This window comes from Leopardus geoffroyi, chromosome E3, assembly GCF_018350155.1.
Source record: "Leopardus geoffroyi isolate Oge1 chromosome E3, O.geoffroyi_Oge1_pat1.0, whole genome shotgun sequence".
NCBI classification, from domain to species: domain Eukaryota; kingdom Metazoa; phylum Chordata; class Mammalia; order Carnivora; family Felidae; genus Leopardus; species Leopardus geoffroyi.
The window spans coordinates 34,344,112-34,371,054 of NC_059340.1; the positions used below are offsets into that span (position 1 = coordinate 34,344,112).

Consider the following 26,943-nt stretch of genomic DNA (forward strand, 5'->3'; position numbering starts at 1 on the left):
TAAAGTTTTTAAAAAGTTTAATGGAGCCAATAAGGCATATAAATCGTGTTCTGGCAGACATTAAGACCTGCTTTCTCTAACCAAAGAAAATGGCACATGTTTTATCAAAATTTGACAATCGAGAGTAAAGGGTACTGAGATTCAGCGTCAGAGCACCAACTAAAACAAAAAACAACCAAAAATAAAAAATTTAAAAAAACCTGTTATTCTTCGGAAGGAGGAACTAGAGAACCAAGGCATAAAGGGAGGGTTATACAGGCGTTCCTCAATCTCAAAATCCTTCAGGAACAGGGGGTCTGGCCACTTGTGAGCTACGCTTCACACCACACCAAACGCCAATTCCAGAATCTAAATTTACAACGATGGGAAAAAAAAAAAAAAAAAAAAAAAAACAATGGTAACTCCAAATGCATTTCTGGGCATATTCCAAAGGGAAGCTTTAAAGTATTCCTAATACACAGGCTCGTCTGTTTCAGGTATAATTCTTCCTGCTATTATATTCAAACAAAAAAGAATGATCCACTTTTTGCAAAAATTTTCAAATACCTCACTTTCAGTCCTAAGTTTTACTATGGAATTGACTTTTGTTCTGTTGGGGTTTTTTTTTGTTTTAAATAGGGCTATATCTATATGAATACAGAACATTTCTAACATTCCATTCACCTCCCACCCAGTCCATGAATATTATGGTTAACTTAGCAAAGTTTCTTCACAGAAAGATATTATTAAATGGCTGAAGGAATTGCAAACTTTAACAAAGTGCTGTGAGTAATTACTGGAAAAACCCTTCCACTGATTTGCAGTGGTCTTTTAAGGATAAAAACAGGAACTTAACTGATACTGGACTACAAGTTTGCAAGGAAACATTTTCACTGTCCTACTTGATATATAACATAATATGATAGAATAAATTACAGTACCTGGCAGGCTGACATCAGTTCTTCATCTAAAAAAGACTATCATTCAGTTCAAGATATTAAAAATGAAGGTGAAGCATGCTCTAAAACATTGTGGCTACAAGAGGTCTTATAAGGGACCAAAAGAGGAATCTACTCAGAACCTTTATTTAGGTCTAACTAACATCTAGAGAAGCCTCCATGCGATTCCATCTTTTCCAGAATGAGATTCCAAACTGCACTCTTTAGGGGAGGGGGGACTGGAGAGTGGGGGGGTTGCTACTTAAGTTGTGATCACATTATTGGCAGATCGAAGACCTTTATCTTCCACCAACTCCAATGGAAAACTGCACAAAGTAGGGCATTCATGAAAAATGTAGATAGAAAAGGACACGAAAGACTGGAATACCTACCCTCCCCCACCATCCATCTCCCTCTCGCTAATGCAGAGCCAAAAAGGAAGCCCATCCTCCAAGTTCATGACCTCACTACTGTAGGTCCCCCTTGAATGCAGTCTACAAGTTTACATTTACCATAAGGAACAGTACCCTGCGTGGGAAGTAGTACGTCTTAAAACAGGAGTATTTTAAGCCTACGGGGTCAATCTGGGGGGGGCACTTTAATAATCATATTGCTACTTTTAGAGCGCTAACACACACAAAGTGAATCCAATAAAGTTCTGTGTATTGATTCAATGTTAAGTATTAATTGCATGACCATCATAGCACCTCTTTACATCACACAATCACCAGAATTAGAAACTGCTTGGAAAACTAAAACCAGGGCACAGTCCCATCATTAGAAGTTGCACACTGTGGACTACAGAGAGACCAGGTGCACGGTACAGGGCCGCGGCAAAAACTGGAAGCCTGCAGATTTGACGAGGAAGCCAAATCGTGGGTCTGAGATCATTTTAGGAACCTGGCAATACTGTTGAAGCAAAATACTCAACGCAGCAGGAAATGGACCAAAAAGAAGAAGAAGGGGGTGGGGGTGGGAGGGGGTGGGGGAAGCATTCTATATAACCAAATAACATCTGATAGTTCCTTTCCCTTTGAGAATAAATACAATTAAGGTCACTTTTAGCCTTGGAACGGATAATATGTTTGCCTATGATGATCTTGCTAATGACTACACGATGTCTGATGTCCTCTGCTAGGATTATAGTTTTAAGAAAGCCATGGTTACAAGAGGCATCTACTGTAAATACCTAGAGCTTCCTTTTATGGCAACCACTATAGAATTCACTTGTCTTAAACAGTGAACAAGGGAAGATGGCCTCATGTTTCCTTTGCAATAAGAGTATATGTGGAGGATCGAGTGGCTTTCAAGCAGCATGGTGGGTGTGAAAATGTCTGTAGTTTAGATCATTCTGTTGCGTTTATGGGTTGGTGAGTCTGTAATGACATCGCCACACTGGGCTGAGGTACGCTTTCTAGTTCCACCATTGTCCAAGTGGAGTGCCATTTCTTCTGATATGAAAGTGTTCAAATCGACATCATGGAGTCCATTTCTCCTTCGACTAGCATTCGATCCACTGCTTACATGTGTAGGAGAGCCTGGGGTACTCGAACGCACGCTTATACTAGCCATTGCACCACTAAGACCTAGGAAGAAGAAAAAAGGTTTTAGAGTTGCTCGATTATTTAACCCTCTTGAAAGCAACCCACTTTACTTTCAATGTTTCATAGTGTCAAAGGAGGTCTGCCTGTTTTCTTAAGGAGTCACCAGGGGGCAGTTATGTTTTCTTCTGGAAAAACTAATCGCCGGGGTTTTGGCGTAGATGTTTCATTGGGAAGACTACCACTATTTACAATATTGGTAATTACCAACTCTGGGAAGCATATTCTGTCGCAAGCACCGTGTAAGGTGGACACACAGATCACAAAACCCTCCCGTCTACTCTACTGGGTATATACTGCTTATCATTTATGGCTGAGGACAGCAAGCGCATGCTTTAAATAGGACATTTTGGTTATCCAGAGTCACCACCCCCAATAGATCCCCCTATAGTGTGTGTATGTGCACGAAAGGGAGCAATGATTTCTAGGTCTGAGTGGGCTCATTCCAACTTCCCCCAAATGATCATCCAAAACCGTGCACGCTGCAGCCCAAAAAAGGGGTCACTACTGAAAAAGTACACAGGGACCTCAAGCACAAAGTGAGTCTGCCCTTGGATGAAACAAGCTATACGACCGCCCAAGGTCTGGACTTGACTGGTCTCCTCGGGACAACCTCAGTTATCATCATGGATGATCCCTCTGAGAAGGAGGTAGTGCCTATGGCGGTATAAAAAAAATCCTGCTGCCCTCAAGGTTGAATTAAATCCAGAATAGACCCAGCACCCAACGCTGGACACTCATCCCTCAGATTCCTGAACAGTTAAGGAGGCAAACATATGTTCCACTCTGAAATGTTCAGGATGAACCTGTGAAAGGCCCAAGAGACGCCAGGAAACATTAACCACAGCGTTGAATTTGAAAACCTAACATCACGAACGGTGGATTTCCCTTACGAATATCCCCTTACGTTATTCTAGCCTCACACAGGGTTTTTGTTATTGCTTGACTAAATTCACAGACTATGACCTAGGATACTCCATGTTCCCAAAGAACTGAACTTCTCAGATTTTAAAATGAGCTTAGAGGTTGGTCTGGTAGGGGCCCATTCTAGTTTATACTGTTAATGTGATTTAAATTTGAATGTTGAGAAAAAATTATCTTTCTACCACATCAACTTTGACATTATTCTGACTCTACAAATACTCTGTGAACATTCTCAGGCTGCAGGCCTCAACAGCCTCCCTTATGCTGATTGTGTTCTGCAGCCCACACCTCTTCCTGCTCTCAAACTCCCTACCTGGTAGCCATCAGCCCCCTCCTTGCTCTGCCTGTGGAAGATGCATCCTCCCTCCCACTGGTGGCGAGAGGAAGGGTGGGCACCTCACTCCTTAGCTCTAAGCCATTGCAAGGCTGGTACCTATTTAAAAAAATATAATAGAGGCACTAATCTTGGGAGTACTTCCTGTGTGAGGCAGGTGCTACGTTAAGTACTTTTAATTTTCATCCTCACAGTGATCCTACGACATCCGTATAGTCTGTTTGCAGATGGGAAATGGAGGTTAAAAGGTTAAGTCACGACCCAAGGTCACACAGCTAGTAAGCAAGAGCTGCGACTCAAAACTTAAGCACAATCTAATGTTCCCCTTGACTGTTACACTCTTCAAGTCAACATGATTTTAGCATGAAGCGGCTACAGGGTCTTGCGCCTGGCCTCTCTCAGGCCTCGTGCTCCCACACCACCAGGAGAGTGGATGCGCATGGCCAAGTAGCTCTGGTAGGTTGGCCAGCGCCTCTCTGCCATCGTGTGCACCTGCTGACGCCTGGCCCCCAGCTCCTCCGGCACCTATTCTGCCCTGAGGCTCCTTTCCTGACTCTGCCACCTCTCTCCTATTTAGTCTCTGGCTGGCTCTGCTTCCCTCCTGCTTGAAACTCTCCACTCCTTCCTGTCCGCAGCCCGCCAGCTCCTTCCTCAGTGGCCTCTGCGGGGTTCACTTCCACTGGACAAGTTGGGTGCCACGCAGGGTGGTGTCCTCTACCCCTTAGCTTACCTACGGGCATCGTTTTCCACAGCACAGGGGATCTCTCCTGTGCACATGGGCCCATCCACAGTTCTAACTGCCTGCTGGACCTCTCCCATTTAACATCAAAAAGGCGCTACACGCTGCTTCTTCCTCAGGCCACGCAGGTTTATTAAAAAATAAATAAAAGGGAAAGAAACATCTTGAGCTCATTTCATGCAACGCGGTACAATCGTGTAGCTTCATCTCCACCTAACGTACATGGTGCCTGGCACACAGCATTCGCTCAATTCTGCAAACAGGGGAGTGCTTCAAAGTCTATCCATTTTGAAATGCACTGAAACCCAAACCTGCTGGCATTCATCCCCTCTCCAAAGCCAGGAAATAAACCCAGGTGGCTCTTGTCTCTTAAATCTCTGCCATCAAGTTTTTAAAAACTCAAGTTATTCCCAAATTGCTGGCATGTTTTTTTTCCCCCGAGTTCTGTGTGCTGTGCTTTCTTTTTTCCAACCTAGAGGCCTGAAACAAACTACTGAAAGGTGTCCGTGAAATTAAAACAAGAACCTTTTCATAGCTGGTTCATAATACAGGAAGTCCTAAGATAATTAGACTGCAAAATTTAGGCCTTCAGCACGAAACTGGGCTAACTTCAGTAATTAATCCCTTTATCATTTGAAACCATCAAAAGAACTCAACAACCCCCCCCCCACCCTGAACCCCTCTTGTTAACATAGCAACATGTTTATTAACACCTAAGGACAAATACCCAAGGCTCGCAGAATACTCCACCAGAAGTGAACAGGCACATCAAGCAAACACTTCTATTGTTTCCACTGCTATTCTCCGTGAAAAAGAAGAGACATTAAATATCAATTTGGTCAATTTGAAAATTCCCCAGTAACTGCTGGGCAACTGCCATCTTTCTTCTGTTGAGTGTATGACTGGGGGCTTTAGTTGGGCAGCTCAAGTGCAACCACAATGTGCAACATGAGCTTCCTCCTACCTACTCTCAGCAGTGAAAATTCTTTTCAACATTTAACTAGCTGAAAATCTTCCCCAAAAACACTTTCGTGTCAAAAAAAAAAAAAAAAATTAAGATTAACAACCAAAAAATATATATTTTAAACAGCCCAAATTTTATTTTACAAACCAATGACAGCTACTGGAAGATGCTTCAGGAAACCTTAGCTAAGCCACATGAACAATCAGGCCTATACAAGTACAGAGAGTCTGAACATGCTTCAGAACTAAAAACTAAGTTGTACAGCCCGAGGGCATACAACTTAATTTCTACCAAAACACACTTTTTCAAAAGGGCTATGGGAGTATCAGTTGACAAAAAGCAGAACAAGTAGTACGATTAGACAGAAAAGTCTCCATTGCTTAATACAAGATAAACTTAGCAGTTTTAAAGTTTCTGCATTCGTTTTAAATGATTAGTGCAGGAGGGAGGGGGAAAAAAAAAAGATTAGGATGATTTAATCATACTTTAAAAAAGAAAGCTCCCACTGGAGCTAAAACAGTTACAGTCCAGGTTATAGGTATCTAGGTTACATGGTCAAATGTTAAGAGCAGCACATAACTATTATTTTCATACCAAGTTCATGCTTCAGATAATAAGATAATCCTGTTTTCAGAATTAATTACATGTAATTCCAGTTTACCAGCACATAGTTAGATCACATATAGGCACAGAAAGAGCAAATGCAGACCGATGCACCCCCCCTTCCTCCGTCCAGCAGCCCGTGGCCTGGAGGCCGCCTCTACACTCTCTACCTGCTCCCCAACTCCCTAAGACTGAGAGCAGAGGGCCAGCCCCAGAGGAGAAAAGGCGGAGGACTGTCATTGTCGATCCACTCAGCACAGGCTCAGAACGTTTGGCAGATACACTCCACCAGTTTTTTTCATCTGCAGCATGAGAGGGGATTTGAAATCCCCACAATTTGAACCAAGTGAGAACTGCCTGACTGGAACCCTAGGAAACTGGCATTCTTGCATTTCAAATGAATTGCACTATTCAAATGGACAGAGCTCCCTGTGCACAAAGTGGTGTTCTGAGGTTTTGAAGCAAGCAAGCACTTGTGTGTAAATGTTGTGTTTGAAATGCACCAAGGAAGGAGTTCAAATCACTGAAAAAAGAATTCTACTAAGATTTTAGTAATTTGAAGTAGATACCACTCCCCACCCCAATATGTAAATTGTAATACTGAATTTTTATTGAAGTAAAGCACACTAAATCAAACCAATTACAAAGATACATGTGTCACACCAAGAAAACATTTTCAGTTATGCTGACAGCCCAATGCTTTCAGTTTTTCAAAGACAATTTTAATGCCATGGGAAAAATGCTCACGACGTTAAAATGAAAAAAAGATACAGTACCATATATGCAGTATGATCTCAACTATGAAATAATTTTAATATTTATACATTGAAAAAAAAAGACTGAAAGAAAATGCACCAAACATTTAACTGTGGTTATCTCTGTATAGTCAGATAACAAGATACTGAATTTTTTACTTTTCGGAAATTTTCAAACTTTCCAAGAGAATGTTATTTGTAAATCAGAAGACTAGTAGAAAATTTAAACTCAAATGTTCAAGTGCTTCATAAACTACCAGAGGACATTAAGTACTAGGTGCACGAACTGGCTTTGAGGCATGGCTGCATGGACTCCTTTTTCACATCAATGAAAAACTGTCCAAGAAAATTTTACTGCAACTTCCAAACAATTTTGTATCATTGATGGTAGCTTTAGTGAAGTCCTACCCCAGAAACTTCAGCAGCTAATGTCTAATCTTAACATAAAGAAATGCCAAGTTTTCATCAAAAATTTTAATGCTGTTAATTGCCTTCGTTTTCCTCATTCCCAAAAGCTGGTTTGAACAAAGGCCGTAATTTAGAGATTCCAGCCTTCAGAGATGAATTTTAATTAAAGAAGCTTCTTTGAAATAATCATTTTTTTAAGCATTTAAGAGAGGCGATTGTTTTGGTGCATTAAATCTCTTACATCTTTATTTCCAAATAAGTTTTTAAAAAAATATTTTGCTGTTAAAATAACTACTGACAGTTCTGTTATTTCAGGAAGATGCAGACACGCACACAGTAAGTCTCTAGCACTGTCCCACACGCTGCACAGGGAGTGTGGCAAGAGAAGGGAGCACCTTGACAGGTGCATGGATTTCCAGTTAGTCCTCTGCAGTGTTACAAGAGTCTCCTTTACACTACTCCACCAGTGTAAAATCGCTTAACCTAAGCACAGGTGCGGTCAGAATATTTCTAAACACTTAGCTCTAGGATAGAAGGGGACAAGAATCATTAAGGAAGAGACAGAACCAAGCACAATTACTTAATTTCTTCTTAAATGTACTGGATCTCAGGTGAAATTGTATCAAGAAGCTTTGCTCTCACTGGAATTTCCTAACTTCTCTTCTGTACCACTCTAGAGCACACAGGCCAAACGATGTGCTGACCAAATTAACCAAAGCTACAAAAACCTGTGCTCAGAGGAGTACGAAAACCCTACTGGTTCAAGCTGCCTGGAATCACAGCTTTCCATAAACCCTAGGAGAAGGTGGTATCAGTTTTATACCCTAAGTATGACAAACTAGGAATAGGCCCTACATTTTTCCTAAGTTAAATTCCTACCTGACCTTACACAATTTTCTGAAAAGCCCTACACCCAGTTTTCTCCATATCCAAGAATCTGTCAAGCAACTTAATGATTTAAGAGAACAAGAATCACCATGTACGTAGCCCAGAGAAGACTAAAGGCAAAAAAAGCAAGTAGCCATAAATGGAGTCTATGAACTCCGAAGGCAATGTACCGTGCCTCAATCTGACTGCCTAGGTTTGAACACTTCAAATGCTCTCATAGAAATCTGTCAGGCTAGAAATTCCTCAAAGACATTACCTAACTCCTCTTTGTATCACACAGGCCCCTACCATTAGTCTCTAATAGACTGCAATGGTATTTACTTTCAGTAAAATGCTGGGCAATAGATAAGGCTGCATAATGACAATATATACTTTATCTTTAAATGACCACCCCTTCCACGGAAGGACACGAAATGCAGAAATCAGAACTCATAAGACCACAGCCACAAAAAAAAAAAAAAAAAAAAAAAAAAAGGCAGGATTTCAAACTAAAAGGATTCAGACTTCAGACTTCAATACTTAAAGAGCTGCTGGCTTAACTCACAAAATGCTTTCTTTGAAAAAACAAACTTTCCTTTGTTTGAAATTCTCCAGGGTCATGTAAATGCTGGGTTGCCTAAGCCTCTTTCAGTACTTACACTGGTGAATGTAGCATCCCACTGCCTTTTTAAAACTTCCTATTTTAAACACCAAAGGAACTTAAAACTGGACAATGGGAGATCCTAAAGCCAAATGCCAATGACAGCAACGGCAGTGCCTATTATGACACGACACCCTGAATGCTAGGGGCCTGAGTTTGAACTGATGAATTTTACAGGACGACCCAGGCCCAGTGATGTTAATTCCTAGTACTTCAGTCAAGAATGCCATCAAAATGACTTCTGGAACACAAACCAAGTGCTTCTGATTTTTACAGAACAGTCTGAACCAGGGCCAGAACCTACAAAGACCATCCACAAGATGATGTGAGGAGGCTTTAATGTCGGTATCAAAAGAGCGAGCGAAGTCTGACTTGGTATCCAGCTCCTTCTCCCAATCAGCTCTCTCCCCCCTTCCAGGAACGTATGCCCCAATCTTACTCTCAACCCTTTCCTAACCCGCATGATAATGAACAGAACTCAGAACGAGGAGACCAGATTTCATCTAAGGCTTTCCAGATATAACACTAGCTTGGGCAAGTCGAGTCAAAATCTGTCCATCCAGTAGAAAGAGAACCTCACTAATTCCACAGATTTATATCAAGATAAAAAAAAGTGCAAGATCCTAGCAAGCAACATAAGTTATAAACAGTAAGTTTTAAATTACCCTTCCCCTCTGGAGTAATATATGCAATTTAAAAGGGCATCCTTACTGAAAAGAGGAGGGAAAAGGTACCCTCAAAGGCTCCCTGATCTCCAGGACTACTTTTGCAATAAAATGCCACCCAGAGGCAAAGAGAGCACTCTTTGCACAGGACTCAGAACTAACCGAAAATCCCGCTTATCCCAAGGTAAAAAGGTGTTGTGAAAGGGTAAGTACCTTGCTTGTTTCTCATTTAATCTAACACCTTACAAAGAAGACTGCCTTGGAAAAGTAAACCATCTTGCCCAAGGTCATACCGGGAATGTAGCCTACATACAAAAGCCTAAATAAATATTCTTCCTACTAAATAAACCAGAAATACAGGCCCCGAACCATTCACCTTCAAGCCTACTTCTCAAGGTCCACCCATGGCGAAAACCCCAAGATACAAAATTCATGTATTTTCTGATGTCTTTAGAGAAGAAAAATAAGCCTAGGGATCTTTCCCACCCCACTCCATCCCTAACCCCATGGGGGAAGGACCATAAATGCACAAATATGGAGGCACAGTGGTTAAGAGTGTGTATACAGGCAGATCCGGAATACCTATTCTACCACTTACTCATCTGTCCCATCACAGCCAGATACGCCCTTTCTTCATCAACAAAATGGTAGTAACTCTGGGCAAGTGTAAGGTTAAATGAGAACCTCCTAAGCTGAGTTGCTTGCACTAAGTAAACACTAAAATAGCTGTCTGTAATGGTACATCATCCTCAAAACCCATTCAAGTCTTGGTTGTTCTAATTTAAGGAGTTTACTTTGTAGCTCTCCTAAGGTACACCATTACTTCTACCCTTATTATAGTCATCTGGGGATCTGTGATCCTCAACTCTTTCTAAAGGTTCTCTGTACCCACTGTACTATATATTTTCACATAACAGACCTCTGAACTCTGTGTTCAACTTAGAATACATCTAACACCAGGTTCTTTGCCAGGTTCTAGTAAAGGCAGAAACTTTAAGACCAGGCCCTGCCCTAAGGTAGCCCCATGTTGGAAAGGACAGCCAAAGAAGCAAATCTAAAGAGAAAGAGCAGATTAACAGCTCAAGGAAGGCTTCAGAAGGGAGAACGAAAGCTTCCTTAGGGAAGAAGCGTTTGATCAGTCTTAAAGTATGAGCAGGCGGAGGGAAAGAACTGGAAAAGAGCACGGAGCTATTTCACACGAGACAGTATAGCTAAGATATCTGACCCACGGTGAAGATCCAATCAGAAGGGCCTTTCAGTGCTGGGTTCTGACTTCAACGTATTTCTCCATCAACAAAAGTCATTTTTCAGTCAAGTGACGAGACGGAAAGGACTGCTCCAGTGGCCTCAGGAAACACGGACTGGCAACTGGGTCATCTCAGGGTCAGGAAGCAAGAGCAGGAAGATTATTCCAAGAGCCCAGGATTTATCTTCTCCAAAGAGCCTTCCCTTAACGTACAGCCAGTCTGCACGGTAAAATGTCCCTTTCTGCCCTTAGAACATCATACACAAACCATGCTCAGGACATTAAATTTTCCAAGTATGTGTTGGCCTCAGTAAAAAAGGAAGCACTCTTCATTTATATATTCCCAGAGACAGCACAGAATCTGCCATGTACGCATCTGGATGGCTCCATGAGGAAAAGCCAGGTATTTGCTGATGGGGCGGGAAGGGGAGTCCGCGTGAAGCCCTGTGTGAGAGCCCTGCCCGCAGGGGTGGCGTGGTGGACAGGAGAGAACACGCGCGCCCGGCAGGCCAGAAGTGGGCGAAACTGCAAGCAAGGGGCCTGCAGAAGGCGGCGAGGGCTCGAAACCGCGGGAGTGAAATCTAAGTCAGTCAAGAACCTGAGGAAACGTCAGAGGCTGAAGGAGCAGACAAAAAAAAAGACCAAAGAAAAGGAAAACTCCAGATGAGAAGGCATGCCTAAGCCACATCATCAGAAAGGGAGACTGAGAACCACCAAAATGGTCCAGGACTTTAGGTCCATCTGAAATCTTCTGTTACGTTAAAAATGAGGCAGCAGGTCCTAGCTGCACGTGTAGCACATGCCTGTGTTTCCCGGACTTCTTGGTGAGTTTAAGATCCAGATGACTAGATGCCATGGTACTCAGAAAAAAAGCGACCTATGCTGCAGACAAGAGCCAGAACAAAGCACAGGACTGATTATGTTCTGTAAGCTTCAGTAACCAGCAGATCTGACTGAAACTGCTTGCTAACCATCTGATGGATGTATGACTGAAATTGGGTTCAGTCTGAGGCAGATGAGGTACTAATCAGAGGATCTTACTATCACACACAGTGTAAGAAATAAATGTACTGTAAGTACATCTTTGCCATTTTTCTTCAAATAAAAATGTGTATTTTAGATAGATTTAAGGTGCTTGGTACAGGTGTTTAGGAACTGATAAAGAAAAACTGTGGGGCGGGGGGGGGGGGAACCGTCCTGTCTTATAAAAAGGGATAGAATGGTGTGAACCCCCTACACTCATGTTTGCGGTTTATAAACTTAAGAAGTTTGCTTCAATACACAGTGCTTCTCCTATGCACCCCTCCCCCACCACCCCATACCCTAAAACTTCATAAATTTAGACTCTCCTTCCAATGCAGATTCCTAAGAACTTCAATTTGACTTCAATTACATTTCACAGTTCTGGTTAAGCAAATTATATGCAAAACTAAATTCTGACAAGTATGTTCCCTAATTGAGATGTCTCCAAATATGTTTTAAAAGATCATCTAAGCAGCTTTCACTTCAATTTATAGACTACCCAATAAATCAGATCACTAGGACAGCTGGTTACAAAGTTGGTCATTCATCTGCCTTACAACTTAGTTAACAATGCCCTATTACTAGAAATCATTCCAGTCATTGTAAACACTCAAACCAGACTAGCATTGTCAACACATCGATGTCCTCTACAAACCACTATAGGACAAAACACGATGCAATTTATGTTTCTGTACACTCTTTCAAGAGGCCATATTACTAGACTGTTTTAAGACACAAATTCAGGGTATGAACCTTAGGAGTAAGAGTAAAGAGTATACTGAGTCTCCACTATATTCTGGACTTGTGCTAATGGGTAACTTTATTGAAGGGAAAGATTATTTTTCTACATAGCTTTATAATTATGAACTTTCTCAAACCTCACAATTTAAACTTAAGTCAAAATTATAAATAATCTCTTCTTAAAACTACATTGTTACTAAAACTCCAACAGAAGTTCAGGAAAATAATAAACCACAAGTTGAACAGTCTAAAGAGGGGTTAAGGGGAAGCTGGCCCTTTTTACAAGGTATACAATTGCACTAAGATTTCATAACAGAAGTGGCATCTGTGTGTCTTAAAACTATCTTCTTAAGTATAGTAGAATAGAGAAAAAGGAAATCTTAACGAGACAGGTATGGAATGAATCTTAAATTGCACTTGACAATAAAGAAAATCAGAATGCTTAGAGAGACAACCGCATACGGCCCTACCATGAGCAGACAGGACAGTCACCTGACACTACACACGCTTCCAATCATTTGTTCCAAACTTAACGGTAAAAGATGTGAACTCTGTAACAAAGACCAGATGGACCTCTTTTTTGCCTGAGTTTCAGAGGTTCTGATGCATGACTACTCCACTACATGAGACAGTGGCAGTCCTAAGTACTGCATCCATACATCAGGGACTTCCTCTTGCAACAGATGTATTTTTAACTTATCAAACTATCAAAAGGGAAAAACACTGTTTCCAACCCCAGGTTCTGATGAGGGTTGTAGGTAAAGAATCAAGGTCCGCCAAAGAGAACAAGAACATAAGCATTAAAGCTTCAAGGATATAGATGTCCTCTGCATATATATCCCACCCTTTTTACTACCAGGTTACTTGGTTTTTTAGATGGCCTATACTGTGGCCCAGAAATGTTGACTTCTAACAGGACTCCTGACCTAATTCACTAATTGCTTCTCTCTGCTCAATCACCTGCACCATTCAAGTTTTCTTTTCTGTATCTACTAAGTCTCATTACTTTGTTGTTCTTTTATTTTCACAGCAGTATTAAATGTCCTGTAAGTACCTCTCCCAGTTCTATCTGGAAATCTGCATTAGAGAGGAACAAACAACAGACTTGTTGACTGCACATCCCAGGCTTCTCCAGTAATACTTAAACCCCTTGGCCAAGAATGCCGCCTTCTGGCAGGTCTGGCCTGGGGAGATAGTGATGGACTGTCCTGACAGTCCTGACTATCAAATCAAGGACCTAAGGGACAAGAGACATAAGGAAAATCAATCATTCTTACATTTGTCCATTCCCACCTGGGTCATCAACTCTCACCTTTGACAGGCACACTCAGTAACTTACAGGGCCAAAGGGAGTCCCCAGGAGAACAGCCCAACAATTTCCTGCCTCACTTGCCTGCTGCTAACCAGGTTCTCCAAGCAATTGGAAATATAACAGAATTCTGAAGACACAAGAACTTCCTGTTTGACTCAGAATAATAGGAAAACATGTACAATAAGAAGTATAAAGCAATAAATTCTAATCAACGTTGCAAGATTCTGTTACTGTGACACTGATAAGCTCAAACTAACTTTCTAAAAACATTTTTTAGGATAGGCTAGCTAACATTCAAAAATGGCCCAGGTAAGTTCTTAGCTTACATTCTGCGTAAACATTTCTGGAGCATTTAGTTACTAATAAGAGACAAAACACAAGACAATATATCTGGACCTAAACCTAAATGTGTAAAGGGGTCCACAGGCACACTCTTAACCACTTTTCCAAAGAAATATGTTTAAACGGCTTTACCATGCAGAGCTATGGCTTCCCGGAAGGGTTGCAAATCAGTCTCTACAGATGAGCTAGTTTCCGTTGAAGTAGCTCGGTTAGGGGACACTACAGTCAGTCTTGGGGGAGCTCTAGAGTTTCGTGGTGGAGGAACTTTCCCACACAGGAAGCTGATCAAATCTTCTCTACGAATAGTTCTTCTGCGCTTTTTAACCCAAGCCAACACATCCTTATTGCGTCGTTGATAGCCAATCTGAATTCCAATATCAAAACTTCGCTGATGAGTATCCACGCTTTCTGTTAGGAAAAAAGAACAAGAAAAAAGATACATCATGATCAGCAGAGCCATGCAGCATTCTCTCCTAAGAGAAAACCATTTCAGGAGCTAACCAAAATGAGCATCATGAAGATTGGGGTTCTGGAGATCTATCAGTAATTTAGTCAACTGAATGGTATTTCATCCATGTTTCAAGTGTTATACGTGGCATTAAATCTTCATAGTCTAAATTCAGAGCTAACATCACACAGTCCTAGAGCTTCTACCTTGTTCCTTAAAAAAATAATAGTTTTATTCATTACTTTAAAAAAATTATTTTAATGTTTATTTTCGAGACAGAGCATGGGTGGGGAAGTGGCAAAGAGAGACAGAGACACAGACTCCGAAGCAGGCTCCAGGCTCTGAGCTGTCAGCACAGAGCCCAAAGCGGCACTGGAAGGCACTGGAACTTACAAACTCAGAGATCATGACCTAAGCTGAAGTCAGACTTAACTGACTGAGCCACCCAGGCGCTCTGATGGATACATTATTAAACGTCTATCAGTACTATACTCAGCTTCACTTTAGAAAAAAAAAAATACCAAGACGACCTTGAAAATGGTACTATGGTCCCCCTGGTGCAAATGAGGAAACAAGGAAGTGAATTACACCGAGTAACTCTACCAAGGTGTAAGAATACATACAAGAGCTGGAATTCTGCTCCAGAGTCCATGATTCTTAACCACTAAGCTCTACACTCTTTCAGAAAAGAGTGAATTCCTGGGGTGCCTGCCTGGGTGGCTCAGTCAGCTAAACGTCTGACTCTTGGAGATCAACCCCCACGTTGAGCTCTGCAATGACAGGGTGGAGACTGCCTGGGAATCTCTCTACCTTTGCCCCTCCCCTGGTCGTGCTCTCTCTCTCAAAATTAACTTTTTAACTTTAAAAAAGAATAAAAGGAAGGAGTGAATTCTCAGAATTCTAAATAGGAGCATCACATCATTCAACGGAGAACTAAATATTACAAAGCACTCAGGCCACCTACATTTACCATGTCATTTTGGGGATACACTCTTACAGATCAGTTCAGCACCAAGAACTGGGAACACACTGAAGGCAGCAGCAAACAATTTAGAAGTGAGGAAAAATTAATTCTGATTGACCAGTCAACACCAACACCAAACAGCACAGTGGAAACAGAAAAGGCTTCCTTTCCCTAGTATACACCTGGATTCTGCTTCCAGTCCCCCAAAAGTTTCCCATCATTCATAATCATTCCCAAAAGACCTTGCATCTAAAATCTCCGACTGGCCTCCCAGTCTCCCTGTAAGTACTACCCCTCCCTGTATATACTAAGCCCAAGTTTTCAAAAAAACAATCCCTGCTCTTCCCATGATTTTACACAGTTGGAAAAAGAACTGGGAAATTTAAGCCACTGCAATTTATTTTTAGTTGGACTGCTCTGCTAGCAGAAAATCATGAGTATACTTCTAGTGACATTAAAGAAAATGGTTTCGGGGTGCCTGGGTGGCTCAGTTGGTTAAGCATCCAACTTCAGCTCAGGTCATGATCTCATAGCTCATGAGTTCGAGCCCTGAGTCAGGCTCTGTGCTGACAGTTCAGAGTCTGGAGCCAGCTTCAGATTTTGTCTCCATCTCTCTGTCCCTCCCCTGCTTGTGCTCTGTCTCTCTCTCAAAAATACATAAATAAAAAGTTTAAAGAAAATAAGATGGTTCCAAGGCACCTGGGTGGATCAGTCAGTTAAGTGTCCAACTCTTGATTTCAGCTCAGGTCATGATCTCAGTTTGGGAGTTTGATCCCTGCAACGGACTCCACGCTGATGGAGTGGGAAGAGCCTGCTTGGGATTCTCTCTGCCCCTCCTCTGCTCTCTCCTTCTCTCGAGAAGAGAAGAGAAGAGAAGAGAAGAGAAGAGAAGAGAAGAGAAGAGAAGAGAAGAGAAGAGAAGAGAAGAGGAAAAAAAGAAAAGAAAAGAGAAGAAAGGAAAGGAAAGGAAAGGAAAGGAAAAGAGAAAAGAGAAAAAGGAAAGAAAAGAGGAAGGAAGGAAGGAAGGGGGAGGGAGGGAGGGAGGGAAGAAAGGAAGAAAAAGAAAAAAGAGCTGTGTTCCAGAAAGAAACACAATAATCCAGACATCACAGAGAATCCCAAACTGCCATGAATTTGCATTATTAAACAAGATGGCAAGAGGGCAGCACAAGCAGAACTTTATAACAAGGCCTGTTCTTTAGATGACAAATCCCTGTTGTTTAAAAAAAAAAAAAAAAAGGTTTTTTTAATGGAAGAATTTGTCCATGGGAGCACGCTTTAAAAACAGTAAACTCCAAGGGCGCCTTGGTGGCTCAGTCAGTTAAGGGTCTGACTTCAGCTCAGGTCCTGATCTCACAGTCCTTGAGTTCGAGCCCCGCATCAGGCTCTGTGGTGACAGCTCAGAGCCTGGAGCCTGCTTCGTATTGTGTCTCTCTCTCTCTCTCTCTGCCCCTCCCCTGCTCGCACTCTGTCTCTGTCTCAAAAATAAATAAAAACATTTAAAAATTTTTTTTAAAAAAGTAAACTCCATCACAACTTTGAGAAGAAGATTATTCTTATTTTAAAGATAGAGAAAGCAGCTTGGGAACGAAGTAATTTCTCTAGTATCTCATACTAGAACACCAAGTTACAATGTGAACGAACAGCTTCTGATTTCTCCTTTCATCAGAAACAAAGAAAGCGTGAAATTCATTTTAAAGATAAACAGCATTAAGAAGGATACTATAGCACTTTCCATCTCTTAAAGACTCCACTGAAGCTAATCTCAGGACTAGGTAAACTCTAAGATGACCTTGGGAAAGCCGGATCTAAAAAGAAGAGATTCTGAAAGCACCGGAAGCATTTTCAGAGAAATCACGTCTTTGAGCAAAAACTGATCCCATGCCACAGCACCAAACATACGTGTGTACCTAGAAGCAACCAGGTTTCTACAAACCCACCCTACCTAAAAGAATGATTATACTCAAGCTCATAACTGGAGAAGGGGGTTTCCAAACAGAGTGAGGGAATTTTATTTTTCAAGAACCAAATGGAAGCAGGCCCAGAATTGGAAGTACAGAGGGGGGAAAAGTTGGAAGTGCAAAAGGAGTACAAAAAACAAGTGCAAAGAGGACTGCCCAGCGCAAACCAAGATGAAGTAGTCGTGTGAATGTACACCTGGCAAACCAGACACCAAAAAATTCTCCATAAACTGGATACAAAACTCAAGGGCCAAAGGGAGGGGGCCACCAGAAGCGGTTATTTTAAAAAAAAATGACAATTCAGGGAAGAAAGCTAAATTTTGGTTTTTTCTGATTGAGAACACAAGGAAATCCCAAAAATCAGATCTGCAAGGGACTGATTTTTTTTTTCTTTTTTGAAGTAGGCTCCACACCCAACATGGGGCCTGAACTCACAACCTTGAGATCAAGAGTTGTATGCTCTACGAACTCGAGCCAGCCAGGCCCCCCAAAGGAGGGCCTGATGCTTCAATCACAGATTTGAACAAAGTTGGAAAATGCAATTATTCACTGGTTTAGATGAAAGACAGTTATGTAAGTTGTGAAGCTCTTTTAAAATTTACACAACTAAAAAAAATGTCTTCCTAATTGGCCAATTATTTCACGTCAGAAATTCTGAGTCTGAAACAACAGAACCAACCAAGAACATACTAAATATGAGGCATTTTCTAAAACATGGACTTTTACAGGTTAGAAGGTACAGGAAGAGAAAAGCAAAAAATGACATTTAAGGTCTTCAGGTACACCCTTTTGCGCTGCCAGGCCCAATTTGGTTTTGTACCATTAACAGCATATCCTGAAAGGCGAATCCAATCACCTCACTACCCAGATTAACCCAATCTCAGTTACTTCCCTAAACAGAAAACGTCACATTGATTGACCCTAAAGCATTTCAAATACAGTCCTTATGTTTAGGACTTTAAACTGTTGCTTGGTTGAAAATAAAATCCTCCCATCATACCTTGCACTGAACAGGAGACACATGAATACTTACTGGAGAACCTTAGGCCTGACTAGGCTAGATTTTTACGTCATCACAGGTTGATTTAGTGAACAGCAGCACCGTAAACATGCGCAAGGATGGCTTTCTGAAGGCTCTCAGCCCAAGACTGCTGTGACTACATCTGAACCTTGACAAACAGACATCCAAATTCTAGAAATGCAGAGCACAGAAACTGTGGGGACAGTCTTATGTGCAAAGCTATTTTACTGAAGCCAAAAAGCCTCTGTGCAGCAGGGCCAGAAGCTTGAAGGTTAGGCAAACCCCAAGGGCATCAAAATGTCAACCCAACCTTTAAGCACAACACATTCATTTCCTTATTCAAAACACAAATGGGCTCGGACAAGTCATGGTAGATGTCCCATGCTTCATACTTTAAAGAAAAAAAAAAAAGGGGGGGGCGGGGTTTATATAAGCAGCTGAAACAGAATTCCAGATTTTTACAGGTCTAATCCTGTCCCCACTGGCAGGGGACAAGAGGCACAGAATCATCTGATTACCGAGATGAAGACCAAATGCACAATTTTGTTACTTGCGACACCGACAAGATTAACCCAATCTCACTGTTTATAGCTTTTTGACACTCACAAACCTTATGGGAGTTAGCTAGAGCAGACCTCCCCATTTCAGAGACAAGGAACTGGAGCTGAGGCTCAGAGGGCCGTGCCTGGGAGTCAGGTGAAGGGACACAGTTCTTCCCCAACCAAAGAGAAACCATCTCCCACTCTCCTTAGAGGGTCTACACACTGTGAGAACATACTGCTAGACCAAAGTAACATTTGCAAGGAATACTAATGACTAAATATCTGAACTGAGAAACACGTCGGCACTAACCAACCAGTCTGCCACAGGGCAAGTAAGTATGAAAAAGGTTTCATTACATACAAAGATCTGAGCTACAGGCAAAATAAAAGCCTTTTCCAACAGTTTTGAGAAAAGGACTCCTATATTCCCTAACAAAGCAGTGTATCCAAAAAGAAGCACTCCCTTGTAGCTACTTAGATACTCAATTTTCACCCAGCACACACAACAATGGAAAGGAGCCAGGGAAGAAATGCAGTGGCCTCATCTGCCTGGCATCCAGTCCTCACCCTGCCTCTCCGAAAGGGATTCCAAAGTTTCTGTTTGGAGAGCTCTAGGGCGAGCTTTCTTCACATTCACTCAAGAGGTGGAACACGTGGTTTAGTGCTCATCTCATCTGCACAGCCCCAAACAGTACCTAAGATACTGGTTCAGATTAAGCATGTGACCCAACTCTGGCCAAGAGCCGGTAGAAAGAAGTCATCTGCTGGCAGCTCCCGGAAAAGAAGCGCCAGGGCTCGTCAGCATCAGCGAGTGACCCGAAGACGCAAGCTGCCAACGAACTGAAACTAGCCCCAAAACAAAGCTCGTGCTTTGCACATACACGTGCTCACACACAGTGTAGAGAGCTGAGAGCAGGGCAGACTGAATTAAATCCATCCTATCCTCAGCCTTCCAGCCAGAGAGGAGCCAAACCATGCCCACACCACTGAAGCCTGTCTGCCTTGTAATTTCTGCTTTATTTGCAACCAAAACATCCTTTTACAGAAAAGTTGTATATAAGAAAAAGATTGTCGGGGTGCCTGGGTGGCTCAGTTAAGGGTCCGACTCGGTTTCAGCTCAGGTCCTGATCTTGCGGTTTGTACGGCCAATACCTGCATCTGGCTCTGGGCTGGCAGTGTGGAGCCTGCTTGGGATTCTCTCTCTATGCCCCTCCCCTGCTCGCGCTCTCTCAAAATAAATAAACTTAAGGGAAAAAAAGACTGTCTTCTACAAAAACTGACAGAATTCACAAGGGATATTAGCGATTGAGGCCACTACTCCTTATATTAAAAATAAAACTTAAGACTTAGAGAACAATAATCCATATTAAGGCGTTTCTGAACAAAGCTTCAAAGGTCAATAATGGGTTTTTTTTACAGGTGAGTCACAAACCAAGTCCACAAAGTCAAATTTTAAGGAGATGAAATTCTATTTATCTCCAAGTAGAACATGCTTTCTCTGACCACTGATTTAGACACCAACTGCTCACCACTGGGCCCAAATTCTCAGTACATCCTGCTCACCCTCACTCCACATATGGTCTAAGATGGCTACACGGAAGTGAGACAGCATATTATAAAAAGGATTTGGCATCAAGATATCTCAAAAATAAGGACTTAAAGGGCATCGTGCTATTTTTCTCACCTGCCAATCCAATTTACATTTAGTCCTTTTAGGGAAAGATAAAAAAGGAAAGTACTTCCCACTAAGCTTTTTTCAACACAAGAAAAAAATGCAAAGACATGGGGCACCTGGGTGGTTCAGTCAGTTAAGCGACTGACTTAGGTCCAGGTCATGATCTCACGGTTCGTGAGCTCAAGCCCCACGCCAGGCTCTGTGCTGCTGGCTCAAAGCCTGGACCCTGCTTCGGATTCTGTCTTCCTCTGTCTCCACCCCTCCCCCATTCATGCTGTCTCTCAAAAACAAAGGCGAAAAAAATTTTAAATATTTAAAAATTAAAAAAAAAAAAAAATGCAAAGGCAAAAAATAACCTAGAATTTCTTCCCTTTATCTTAAGGACTTCCCAGAGCCAGAAAAAGCTGAAAAACAGAACTTTAATACCAACAAGGTCAACACTCACCTTGCCCCAGATACCCCAGCACTAAACTCAGATCTTGTCCTCTAAGGTATGGGTAATGTATCCCCAGTTACAGGGGAAAAAATGAAGGAGCACAAATGGTGAAGCATCTCCCTCCATTACCTGTCTTCAGAACCATACAGCTAAGTACTGACAGCCCAAAATCCAAACTCCGACAATAGCAGCAGCTGCCATTCTTGCAGTGCTGGCTTCCTTTAAGCACTGCTAGAGTAGACATGCCCCCTTGGCAAACAGTGCTCAAGGGGAGAACCAGAAACATCTTTAACCCCCGAAGAGCATCAAGAGAAACCTCCCAACACAGATGATAGAACTCACTATGCAACTCAAGTTTCTGATGCAGTTTTTAAAAGTCAACAAGGGCACCTAGCTGGTTTAGTAGGTGAAACATGTGACTCTCGACCTCAGGGTCATGAGTTCAAGCCCTACACTGGGTGTAGAGCTAACTTTAAAAAATTAAAATTAAAAACGATTTTAAGGGGCACCTGGGTGGCTCAGGCAGTTAGGCATCCCACTTCAGTTCAGGTCATGATCTCACGGTTAGTGGATTCGAGCTCCACATTGGGCTTTGTGCTGACAGCTCAGCGCCTGGAGCCTGCTTCAGATTCTGTCTCCCTCTCTGGCCCTCTCCTGCTCACACTCTCAAAAATAAACACTAAAAAATTTAAAATTAAAAAAAAAAAAAAAAAAAACCATTTTAAAGATAAACGGGAGGGGCATCTGGGTGATTCCACAGGTTAAGGCTCTAACTTCAGCTCAAGTCATGATCTCGCAGTTCATGGGTTCAAGCCCCACATTAAGCTTTGTGGGGACAAAATTGAGCCTGCTTCGGATTCTTTTTCTCTCTCTGCCCCTCCTCCACTCACTCTCTCTCAAAAACATTAAAGAAGAAAAGTCAGCTAGGGAAATGCTGAGAAGTGGCCCTGTAGGGTGAGAGCAAGCATTGGCTCAAGGGCTCTGCTGAAGAGCTAAGGTACCTGCAGCCACTTTAGACTCACCACTGAGGCCCATGGGATTAGCCTTATCCCAGGACAACCACCAGTCCAACCTCTTTTCTGGGCAAGGACCCCCCCCTCCCCAAAACAGAAAGAAGTTAGCATTAGATAAGGAGACCAGTACTTTCCTACTGAGGAATCAGGAGACAGATTGCGACTGGCACCCAGGAAAATGCAGGGGGGTGAGGGGAGGACTTTCAGAAGCAAACCACTAGGTGTGGTCCAGTATTTCCCAGGTTAAGCATGAACTTGGGCTAGAGTGAAATAACTTCAGTAACTTTTCACTCCCCTCTTCAGTTGCAGACATCAGAAACTGTACCAGGCCAGGAACAGAACCTGACTGAAAAGTAAACAAACATCGCCCTCTTTATATTTACCAAAACAAGGTAGAGATGAGAACCGACCAAGATTTTTTCTTCCCCTTTCCAAAAGAGGATACCAAAGTCTGGCCCTACTCAGTGGAGCAGAAGGAACCACACACTCCATTTTGCTGAATCCTGTCCACGATGAGGGACAACCCACTCTCCTCTAAATCTTTCGAGCCGAGCCAAACCACACTAACACTTGATTTTTCAAAAAGCCCACAAGCAATCAAAAGATCCTCAGTTAAGCTTTTACCACCATTCTGAGCTTCCAATGTGCTCCCTTTAGGGGTTATCAAGAAACTGGTACAAGTGCCAACCTCTCTGTCCCCGGCCTGGAAAAGGAGCCATTTTTAGCTTTAGCTTTAGTGTTTCATCATATAAAATACTGAAGCAGTGTCCACTTAAAGAGACCCTCCAAATCTTTCCCCTTGTAAATTACATGTAAACGTTTAATCAGAGCTATGAAGGATGATTTAGATTTACCACTACTCCAGGCTGCATGCACTGGTGACACTACCTTGCTAATTGTACCAGTTCTATTTAAGGTACCTAATTATTCCTACAGCTGCATTCCTGGTCCCCAAGCATTTCACCCTGAAAAAGAGGAACGTGAGGCTCTGCAGAGCATGATCCTTTCTCTGTCAATCAGTTAAGACTATGTTGCCACACTACCAAATACCACAAACCACAACTTACCTTTCCTAAGAGATAAAGAAAGATAGATTTACCTTTACAGTAACACAACACAAAATACAACGGGTTCTAACAATCTAATACTCACAATAAAATAACCCAAGAACATCACGTGATTTTATTTTTTAAAAAACTGAAGTGCTCTCATTAAATCTCCTGAACAGAAACAATATATTACAAAAAGTAATTTCAAATCCAATAATCAAATTAGGGATAATTTCAGAGTTCAGCTTTTGAACGCATCTTCTTACCTAAGGCAATATACAAAACTGCCAGCTTTAATTCTAAACGGATACATCATAAAAACACACAACAGCACCAAAAACTGAACAGAAAATCTAGGGGACATTCGTATTTTTGCATGACCTAGGCAAAGAGCTTGGCATACAGAAGCACCAAAAATGGTGCCATCCCCCAGCTTCAAACAAAAAGCAACTGCAACAAACAAATGAACGAACTGTAGTACCTCTCACACAACAAAACGCTACTCAGCAAAAAATAAGTAAAAAATTAAAAAAGGCAGAATTCACACCTTCAGTATGAGCTCAAGGGATCAATCTCAGAAACATGGGAAGTGGATGAAGCCAGGCACAAAAGACCGCATACCATAAAGCTCTACTCATGACCTAATGGAAATGAGAAACTATATACTACACACGGCAATCCGATCAGTGGTGCCACGGGCTTGGGTTGCAGGTAGATGCTTTCTCTTAATGTAGGTTTATCAAATTTGAGCTACGATTCTTAAGAAGACTGACTACACAATATCCAAATTATACTCCAAGAAAGGAGTTTTTAAAACAGGTATTAAATACTTCAAAATTCTCTGGATGAAAACAAGACCCATTCCAGACAATGCTTAACACCCTCAAGCACTGATAAATGTTAGAGTAATTCACTCAAAAGTCAAAATTTAAGGAACTCACCTACATAGAATCAAAGTTGACCACTGAGACAACATTTAATCGTTTCCTTTTTCTCGCAAGCCTAGACTGAGTTCCTCCTTCCCTAGAATTAACATTCCATTCACCAGTTTGTTTTCAAATTACTGTCCCCCAAAACTGCAAATTCCACCCAGGAAATCTCACAAGAAGGGACATTTTTCCTATAGAATGCTGCCACCATTTCCACATTCTTACACAAAAATGAGAACCTGAAAAGGCACCCCACAGCCTGTGCTTCAACTTGTTTTCACAATTCTGAAGTGCACAAAGTCCACTACTGTCACCAGCAGCTTCTACAAGTTTGAAAACGTTTGATTTAATTACATTTTTCCTAAGATTAACAAATTCAAATCCTTTCTCCATAGGAACCTTAACCCCACCCCAAAAGGCATCAAATCCAAATTTCCAAATCTTCAAAATCGTAAGACACAAAATGTAACGCCATGGTTACTGAGAACGCACAAAGAGCAAGAACCTTTACTTATAGATCTTCCGGTCACTGGGGGGTGGGAGATTAGCCCCAAAAAAACACTATCATAAAGCACAAATCTACCGACACAAACTCTGGTAACACGTTTCCTGCCAATAATATACAATCAGGTAGATGGCAGCTCTGAAAGCAATTATTCGAGGTTGCTAGGGAAGAACAGTACGTTAACGCGCGCACAGATTATTCCCATCAGCTGATTTTCAACGCACTTAAATGCTACCAAAGTACCTTGGTCTAAAGTTGCCTAACTCTCAAGAATCCTTTCCAGGAGCTGCTCACGTCGGTCTGTGGCACCAAACCATAAACCCTTTTCTTCCCTGGGCGACTTCTGCGATGAGAAGCTGCACCCCTCTCGGCTTCTCAACCTCAGCACTACTGACACTCGGGGAGGGGGAGCACGGTCTCCTGCAGAGCAGGATATCCAGCAGCCCCCTCTCGGCGATGACGTTCAAAACTGCCCCCCAGCGTCAAATGTACCCGAGGCAGGCGAAGAGGGGGTCAAACGCCCCAGCTGAGAATCCGTGCTCTGGCCAGGCCACCCCCGGAGCTCTCTACCCACCAAATACTCCAGGCACTCGGCGGCCGGGTTCGGCAGCAGAAAAGGCTCGGGCAGTCCGGGCCGGGGTGTCTACCTCCCTAGCAACGGAGGACTCAAGCCCTGACGCAGGCTGCCCTTCCCCTCAGGCGGCAATGCAGCAAGGTTATCTTTACCTTTGTAGAGGTTGGTGACGGCGGTGGCTGCGTTTTGGAAGGGGACCCAGAGAGAAAGTCCTGGCTGCTGACACACTCGGTCTGAAAAAGTGGGTGAGGGGTGCAGGGGAGAAAAAAGAAACACAAAAGACAGAGAGAGAGAGGGAGAGACACAGAGAAAGAGATGTTATTTGGGCGTCAATCACTCCGAACGGCCATATTAGGTTTCGCCATTTTGTTCCAGGGTTTCGGGATCCCACACTCGCTGCGAGGACGGCAGGCAGGGGGTCGCGGCGGGGACGAGGCCGAGCCGCGGGGCTCAGAGGTGCAGCCCCCCGGGGCCGAGCCGCGCCCGCCGAAGGCGCCCCCTCCCAGTCCCCGCCCCGAGGCCGGCTCCGGGCACAATGGCCGGCCCCGCCGCCTGCCTTCGCCATTTTGTGAGTGGGAGCCCCTCCCCGGCCCTCCCGGCCCGAGGGGCGCCGGCAGCCGGGCCCGAGGCGCGGGCGGGCCCCCCGGCGGCCCCAAACGGGGGCGCCCCCAGCGCCGGCCCCTGCTCAGCCGCCGCCCGCCCGCCGGGCCCGCCCCCCGCGCCGCCATCTTGTGAGGAGGGGGCGGCGGGGCGGTGGCGCGGCGGCAGGGCCAGGGCGGCCGCCCTCAGGGCTCTCCGCCGGCCGGCCGGCCCCGAGGCGGCGGCGGCGGCGGCGGGGCGGCGGCGGCAAGATGGCGGCGGCGGGCCTCACCTTTGTAGAGCTGGGCCACGGCGGTGGCCGAGTTCTGGAAGAGGTGCCACAGCTTCTGCTGCTTGTGCTCGGGCTGCGCGGCGGCCGCCGCCTCCTCCTGCAGCTCAGGGGGCAGCTGCTCGTCCTGCTCGGCCTCGGCCAGGCACTGCCGCTCCCACTTGGAGAACCAGTGCTCGGGCCCGTGCTCCTGGATCTCGGCCTCGCCCTCCTCCTTCCGCTCCTCCATCCTCCGCGGCCTCCCGCGGCCTCGCCGCCGCCGCCGCGTCCTCCTCAGGCGGGGCCCCCGCGGGAGCGTCGTCGTCGAGCGGCCCGGCGACGGGGCCCAGCGACCGGCGGCGGCTCCTCGCGGCGGCCCAGACCTCCTGCACCCCGACGGCCTGCGAGCCCCGCCCCAAGGCCCCACGCAGCCCGGGACGACCCCCGCCCCGGGCCTCCCCACCCCCGGGCTTCGCGGAAGGTCGCCGCGGCCCGGACGACTGCCGCCGCACCTCGCGTCGCCGGCCCGAACCCGTCTACCGCCCGCCCATGGCGCCGCGGCCCTCCTAAGGCCGCCGCCGCTGACCGCCTAGCCCGCCGCACAGCCCGGCCTATGCCGCCGAGCCCACCCCGAAGACTGAGGAACGTCGTCGTCGCCGCCGCCGTCGACGCCTCTGCGGCTGCTGGTCTCCGCCCTCCCCCGCCCACATGCTGAGTGGGGAAGCACCGCCCACTCGGCTTCAGCTCTCCGGCCCGGTTGGGGCGCGCCCGCTTCGAGGACCCCCATTGGCCCAATCCGACCGGTTCCGCGTGCCGGCCTCTGAATACAGCTCCGTGATTGGTTCTCCGGCCTGTCTGCCTGACGTAACCAATGGGC

At 44.1% G+C, this 26,943-nt stretch overlaps 2 protein-coding genes across 2 annotated transcripts in view; one reads left to right on the forward strand and one right to left on the reverse strand.

Moving 5' to 3' along the window:
- On the reverse strand, positions 1-26,744 carry CE3H16orf72 (chromosome E3 C16orf72 homolog). Its single transcript, XM_045461617.1, has 4 exons — positions 26,091-26,744; positions 25,372-25,452; positions 14,235-14,510; positions 1-2,503 (listed from the first exon to the last, which is right to left on the reverse strand). The coding sequence occupies exons 1-4, from the start codon at positions 26,314-26,316 to the stop codon at positions 2,259-2,261; spliced, it is 828 nt and encodes a 275-aa protein (XP_045317573.1). The 5' UTR covers positions 26,317-26,744; the 3' UTR covers positions 1-2,258.
- Positions 26,680-26,943, forward strand: part of LOC123589087 — a 31,771-nt gene continuing 31,507 nt past the window's right edge. Inside the window, exon 1 of the mRNA XM_045460728.1 lies at positions 26,680-26,752. Within this exon, the coding sequence (XP_045316684.1) occupies positions 26,680-26,752 (73 nt within the window). The remainder of the gene's footprint in view (positions 26,753-26,943) is intronic.